The sequence below is a fragment of the Coffea arabica genome, chromosome 4c (assembly GCF_036785885.1).
Source record: "Coffea arabica cultivar ET-39 chromosome 4c, Coffea Arabica ET-39 HiFi, whole genome shotgun sequence".
Taxonomy (NCBI): domain Eukaryota; kingdom Viridiplantae; phylum Streptophyta; class Magnoliopsida; order Gentianales; family Rubiaceae; genus Coffea; species Coffea arabica.
Window position 1 is genome coordinate 9,963,599 of NC_092316.1, and position 8,005 is coordinate 9,971,603.

Sequence of the window (8,005 nt, forward strand, 5' to 3'; positions counted from 1 at the left end):
CATGATAAATTTTTGTGCACTTAATACGGAATCGAGGGAGAAGAAAAATTAAGAGAACCAGTGATGCACTTATCTCCATTCATATAGCAGGGAATCAACACATACACTGCATGAGAACGCAGGCATTATGTTGTCTATCAATTTGAAGACACACAATATAATATACATTAGAAAAAATGTTGATTCTGATGAGTCCAACGTGATCTTTTAGAAATTTGTGGTGTAAATCCTTCCTGCCCCAACTGTCAAATATAGGATTCAAACCCTCAACGTGACAGCGAGAAGAAGGGTCTTTCTTCTCCTTTTCTTTATGCAAAGACTAATTCTCAATTAAAGAGACTAATTGAACAAGAAGACCAATAGGTATAACAAGAAAAGATGATGAAGAAAGCAGAGCTGCAGACTTTTGATCTCACAAATCCACAAATACCTGTGGAAGTCCAGGACAGAGAAAAACACATTTTGCCTCTTTCTAACATCTAAATAAATAGACTTGAGCAGTTTTCCACATCCTACCAAGATTAATACATAAAGCCAAAAAAAGAAAAAAGAAAAAAGAAAAAAGCAATAACCTCCATGATACCAGGAGATGAAGTTTAATTACTCAACAATGTTAAGAGGCTAGTGTAAACTGCACTCGGTTCTCTCATCAGAAGCTGACAAAAAATGTAACTACCACTCGTTTCAACTAATGAAAGCATAAACTACAGAGACTTTATATCTATCTAGTGCCTTGAGAATCTCACAAATCAGCCAACAGATTAGAAACGCCTTGGTCTTTCCTCAGCAACATTTACTCTGATAGCTCTCCCATCCAGACTCTGCAACAGGGATGAAAACAATAGTCATAATAAGTTTAATCACCTTACCCAGAGCAAAATAAAGTTGAGTATTTATTTACTACTGAACGCTCTGAAACTAGGTTGGTTGGTTAATATATCCATTCACTGAGAAATAAATTCCTTGAATCAAACTCCAGCTTGTAATGGGCCGTAAGAAGGGCTATAGGATTCTCTGACAATATTTATGCACACAAATGCTTAACCATGGTCACTCCAACTAAGAACAATAAATCAACTTTGATGCTGCATATTCATGTAAGGATCCCATCATTCTTTGTTTTGCCAAGCATGCAAGGTTTCTATTTATCGAACAAAGTTTGCAACAGTTTCATGATTCTTGTACTAAAGAATGACATTATAGAATCCTGTTACCTGTCCATCAAGGTTAGCAATAGCATCATTCATTTCAGACTCGCTTGACATTGTAACAAAACCAAAACCCCGTGATCGACCGCTATCCCTGTCATACACTACCCGTGCATTTACCACTTTCCCATGCTCACTAAAAATTTGTTCAAGGCGCACATCATCTACATCCCATGGCAAGTTACCCACATAGATTCTTGGAGCTGGTTCAAATACTCGTGGTGTGCGCTCTGGCCGTGATCCTCTTGGGGCAGCCTTGTTAACAGTCAAGAACCTGCCATTTAGATCCTGTAAAAAAAGCGCCTGTTAGAAACTTCTAGCTGACACGGTGGGATAACTGGCACTTGAAATTAGTTAATTGAACTCCCAAGCCAATAAAATTATTTTCCAAAAGAATACACCTCCCCTCCTTCCCACGCTGATATTCAGGTATGTGTACTTAAATTTCCAGATGACTGAGAACCAATGAGCAAACAAACCACATTTGTCCACACACACTCTCATTATGTGTGCAGTCATGGGCTATATACAATTTCTCCTGAATGAAACATGACAATCATGTCATAAGCATAAAGTACAAAGGCTCCTTTCTGAGATTAAAAGATGGAAGAAAATCACAGGGAAGTGAGTTGTCAATCACAAGCACAAACAAGAAAAACTTTCCGATAATTAACCAGTTCCAGAACAAAGTTATTAGACATCTTCTGATATGCATATATTTGACACCATAAGCATGCAAATTACACCTATCCATTTCATGTTATGCACATTATGCACACAAAAACCCCTGTTATTCATGCATGTTATGCATCCAGAAACAGACAGCGAAGCAGAATTCAGTTTTGGCTACTTTCTCAAGTGACGAATAAGAAGGTTCTTCTTATATTTGCTATGAGGATTTCCCCTTAAATACAGCTACTGAGGAAGATATTCAGATATTAAGGTTAAACTTACAATATATCTGCTTAGAGTGGTGTCTTTGAGATCAAGAGAATTTAATATCCATTAACATATGCAAAGATTATTCACAAATTTTTTATTCACAAGTATAATTTCAAAAGTTACAAGATCAAAATATGCAACAACGGTTACAACACCATAATCTCGACATACAGTCGCAATTTTCAGGACTCCATAACTGTCAATTAATATTACACAGGCTAGAATTCTAAGGCACCACCATGAGACCAGAAGCAAACATTTTCATCTTTTTTTTTAAATTCAATAGACACCACGCAAGAAATTTCTGCTAAACGATATAAATAAAGCAGCAATTACAATTCAAAACTGATCCACGGACAAAATATAGGTGCCGCTACGATTTCCACAGCCAAGGCACTTTAGGCTAGTGACACACTAAATACGCCTTCAACATCCTCTCTCAAATATTTCTCAGTTGCATTTTCTTGCTTGACCTTCTTGATTATGAATGCTATAAACAGTTTCTTCAAACTCAAAGTTAAACAAATAGATAATTTTAAACACTGCAACTGATAAAATAATATTTTGAGCATAAGAAAGCATGCCATGATAGCCACAATGATTTGTCATTGCAGCTGAGAACCAACATGATCTTGTTACTTAAGCAAGCCACGATAGCCACAAGTCAATTATTTCCACAAATGGATAAGAGCAAGCAAAACGAACAAAAACTAACCCTTTCAAATCCAAAACAACTTGTTTTCATGCATCACTTAAAAATTATCAGCTTTAAAAGTTAAATTAATCTAAAAAAAAAAAAGCCTTAAAACATAGCATATGCAAGAACTGTACATCTTCTTGATAAGCTTCCCGTCAAATTGACTCATAATCTCAAACCCTTTCCTTTAAGTTCCCCAACCAGAAAAACTGATCTACCGATAATGGCTATAATGCTCCCAGGCTTTTCATCGATCACAATATGTCATTGAAATGGACAAATAAGCAATTGTCAGGGCATTCATTAACTCCTTGTTCTATCTTATATTTCAATCTAACCAAAAAAAAAAAAAAATTCTTTGCTTCCAGTACAACTATTCTGTTATTTCACCTTCATTTCAAACTTCTTATATGCGTTTTTTAAAAAATCAATGCCCAAAATGACAATATCCCAAAATTCTATCGAGAAGCATGTTCTACTTGCCCCGGGCAATCAACCATATTTATGTGCCTAGCAAAGCCGAAACCTAAATGATTGACTACCCCATGCATTAGGGAAATGCAACATATCATGCAGTAAAATCTGAATCTCCCATTAAACATATATTTGTAAGATAACGAATATAACCAATTGGGGAAAATGAAGTCTGAAATCTCACAAAACGGTGAAACAATTCCACAGCCTTTTCAGCTTCCTCCACAGTACTCATAGTCACGAATCCAAATCCACGGCTCTGGTCGGTCTCTCTATTGTAAATAACCTGTCAAATAAAAGAAAAACACAACATCAAAACCCCCTAAACCACCCCTAGAAGTCACGTCTATTCCACATAATTCAACCAAGAAAATGGATCCCCTTTGACCTATTACCTCAGCAATTTCAACAACACCAGCCTGCTCAAAAAGTTGAGCTAATTTCTCACTATCAACATCATACGGCAAGTTCCCAACAAACAACTTTGCATCCTCAGGAGGTTCTTGATACTCCTCTACCTCCTCAACAGCCTCACCCCCTTCAAACCCCTCCATTTCTTCTTCTTCTTCTCCAACAGCAGCCTCAATAACATGCTCACCCTCACTATATCCCTCCTCAATTTCAAAATCCTTTGCAAGTTCTTCATCAGAAGCCCCAAGAACTATGGTATTATCCTCCTCTCGAGCAGCGGTCAAGGCTGACACTGCAGAACCCAAGTTGCAAAAGTTCCTACTTTTTAAGGAAATTAGAGAGTAAGACCAGGAACAAGAGAGGCTAAGCCTGATGGGCTTTGATGGGATGGTCAGATAAGCGTGTAAAGATGAAGTCATGGTAGAATTTGAGGCAGAAAAAACTGAAGGAAGAGAAACTATGCAACCACTTTTTGTTGCCATTGATAAAGAATTCAATATGGGCTTTGTTGCACAGACCATTTCTTTCTTCTTTTTGGTGTCTGTGAAGTGTGAAAAGATTGGGAAGGGTTTAAGGAGAGGAGAGTGAAGAGAGAGGAGAGTGAAGAGAGTGAGGATAAGGAGAGAAGGGGGAAATGGTGGTGATGGGTTTTGCTGGGCTACAGACAAAGCGGCGGATGGTCCAAGATTTTGAGATGAAATATTTTCTTGGGAGTTTTTCGTCTGTTTTTCAAACTTTTTTTGTTTCTTAATAATCGTCACGTTGTTCTCTATTAGTAATATGTTTTCTTGCTTTTCAATATTTTAGACTATATATGCCGTCCACAACTTGAGTAGACCCGATCTTCAAACACTTAAGGTGTGTTTGACAAATCTGAATTCTGAAAATTAGAATCTGAAATTTAAATAATTAAAGTTATTGAATTATTAATTATTAAATTAAATACATTTGACTGTATATTATATTTAGTGATAAGTGAATAACTCATCGTTTATTCTTGGAAATAAGCTTTGTTTAAGAAATTCAGTATCACTTAATTAATTCAAATGTTTAATTTTTTGTTATCAAACGTGTCTAAATATATTAAAATATAAATCTTTTAAGTTTAAGTGATGAATTAGGTTATCAAACAGGTCAATGAATTATTGTTGGTGTGGCACAATACCAAGTAATGTGTCGCACAATTTGAGCCATTTGGATTTTTGAAAAATCGGATCTATTCAAGTAATGAGCCATTTTTAGATAATTACACTAAAGTACCTGAGTAATTGCACTTTGCCTCTTAAACCCAATTTATTGTCACTAAGCCAGTCTGCCCCATAAATTGAAGGCTCCATTTACTCAAGAGTTGGACTTCAACATAAAATGATTAATTTGCTGTCCAATACTCAAACACTAATTGCATCTTATCCTCTTTATGTCTTATAGTATTAGAATTTTTAAGTACTACTAGTTTGACTTGTATATATGTTCTACTTTTTCTGTGGTTTAAGGCACACAATTATGTAATTGTTGTGGCAATTTCTTGTTTTGATTTATTTTTCTCTTTCATTTTTGCTTTAGGTTTTGTACACTAAAATAAAATTGAGACATTATACTTAGGTGTCTTGCAGAAAAGAACATAAGAGCAGGCAAAGAGTGCATTTAATTTGCTAATGTTTGGATTCTTTTTTTGTCCATTATTTTCTAAACAAATCCTTTCAACCACCTCATTCACACTACAAAAGTACTATGGTAAATAATGCAGAAAATTTTCCAAAGAATCTTCAATCCATATGCTCCAAAATGATATCAGAAGTAATCTCAAGAGTACTACATAATGCCAGAGTTAAATGGTCCAAAATTGATAAAATGGAAAAACTTTAGGGTTAAAGGTAAAAAAAATTTTCCCTTAAATATACCAGTGCAATATTGTTTTATGGAGTTAAATGTGATCAAAGTATTTTTAGTTACTATAATGGCCTTTGGTTGATCAATTCAATGCTCTTATCAAGCTAGCTAATAAGGAAGGGATTGAAATCCCCCTCAACACATTCTAACTAAATAATTGTGCTGATCCATGGTAAAAGATGAATATTCATATTGAAAGGGGTATGAACAACTTCAACGATTGTGAATGCAAGAACTATTTCAAAATATTTGACTTATATAAAATTTTTATTGCATTAGTATTATTTAAATTATTATCACATACACAATAAAAAAAAGTTGAATCAAGTATATGCCTTATAAGACTTGGATCCATGCTTCAAAAATATGGCCCAAGTATAAGCCTTATAAGACTTGGATCCATGCTTTAAAAATAAAAGTTGTAAAGCTTGACTACAAGGCCGTATTCTAATCAACAGCTCTTCTACTCACTACCCCAAAATGTTTTTCTTTTTGGGTTCCCAGCCCAAAATGTTTAATCTCAACAACAACATCTTGGGAATTGGGAGCCCAATTCACTAAATCTGCACTCTTTATCTTAATTTCAAATTATCACTTTACTAATAAATTCCACTTTAATAACACAATTACTGCCACTAGGATATTGAACGTTAAAAAGAATCTATATTCTCAGATACAGTCAACTGTGGAGAAACTATTAAGACAAATAAAACAAGAAGGCTTAACACACCTAATAATGTTCACCGCAAATCGTGCTTCTGGCATTCATATTGAACTCCAACAACCATATTAATTATTTGAAGATTAGATAATGCATAATTCCATGTCATGGATACTTATATAATCTGAATGATGACACCAAAAAAAAAAAGAAAAAAGAAACTGTGTCACTTGAAATTATGTATGTTATAAGGAAGTGAGAGTTAACAATACTATTTATCAAGAGTAGTTTTATGCTACGCTCTGTTTTTAAACTTGGATCGGACCGGTCTGTTCGACCGGTCGAATCGGAAACCTGCCAATTGGTCGGTTTGAGTTAATCCTAAAAATCGAAAAATCAAAAACTCGGTCAAACCAGATCAAAACCCGGGTTTGATCGGAAAAATGAACCCGTTCTCTTTCTTTTTTTGAAAGGTCAGAATATTTTTAATATGATGTTTTGATCCTTAAGTTGTTAAAAATTATGAACATACCTCAAATATTTCATACTTTATAAATGTTGTCTTAAAGTTTGCTATTATTTTTCAATTAAGTCCATAATTTTAATTCTAAACTTGTTAATGCTTATTAAATAATATAAATTGCTACTTGATTGCTCTAGTTTATTTGTATTTTCTTATTAAATATATTTGAAACATCAAATATATATGAATATACCTTTATTAATATTAACATGTTATTAAGTATTTTACATATAATATTTTAATTTTTAAATAAATTTTATTTATGACATCATCCGGTTCAACCCTTATCGAACCCGGTTGAATCCATTGACCCCTGACCCCTGAGCTCGACCGAGTCGATATATCCGGTCCGGTTCTGAAAACATAGGTGCTTCGAAGTGGTAAGTTTGTTTAGACATGCCCTAATGAATTAATTTACACTTACACTTGGGGGGTAGACAATTATTCTACTTTAGAATATTCATGACATTTGCAAGATAATTAAACAGGTTAGAATTCATTATGTGCTTAATTTTGTGTGTGCATGATAGATATCAATGTGCTTATGTCTTAAGTAATTTTAAATGTGCAAGACAAACAACTGTGTTGAGTGTCAAGAATTCTTACTTAGACCCTGTTTGGATTGCTATTTTAAGAACTTTTTGTAGAAAAATATATCGTAACTATTTAATGTATGTGAGATTAAAAAAAATGATTAGGAAATGTGTTCAGAGAAAACATAAAAAATTTTCTGCAAAAAATCACAATTCAAATGAAAATCACAATCCAAACAAGGCCTAAGTTTGTTAATTGTGTTTGAATTTGTTTGTCATTAACCAATCGGTACGTCTCCTATGTTTCCCAGATTTGGAACTTAATTACAGGAGGGTTTCTTGGCTTTGTTTCTTTTATTGTTTGTTTCCAACTTGTTTTTCATTTACTTTGTTTGCATCATTTTACTTGACTGGCACTGGCTTCTTTTTGCTTCCTCTTTTTTTTCAACAGCCTGAATCAGACTTTTGTTGTTTTATAAACCTAATCCCAGAATTAACCTCAAAAGCCGGCAACTCTTGAGGCAATCCCAGGGACTTATATCCCAACCCAAACCCTCTTTGAGAATGGATCTTTGGGTCTTCTACATTTCTCGTTTCTAACAGTATTTGCTTTCGTTCAAAGGGCATCAAGCCCATATGCGATTTCAGCTATGATTGAGTTTTTTT

General features: G+C 34.3%; 1 protein-coding gene across 1 annotated transcript; it reads right to left on the minus strand.

Moving 5' to 3' along the window:
- Positions 1–379: 379 nt before the first annotated feature.
- On the minus strand, positions 380–4,436 carry LOC113739934 (28 kDa ribonucleoprotein, chloroplastic). The gene is made up of 4 exons (XM_027267357.2): positions 3,717–4,436; positions 3,506–3,607; positions 1,215–1,496; positions 380–821 (listed from the first exon to the last, which is right to left on the minus strand). Exons 1-4 carry the CDS (start codon positions 4,251–4,253, stop codon positions 762–764), a joined length of 981 nt encoding a protein of 326 aa, XP_027123158.1. The 5' UTR covers positions 4,254–4,436; the 3' UTR covers positions 380–761.
- Positions 4,437–8,005: the final 3,569 nt, after the last annotated feature.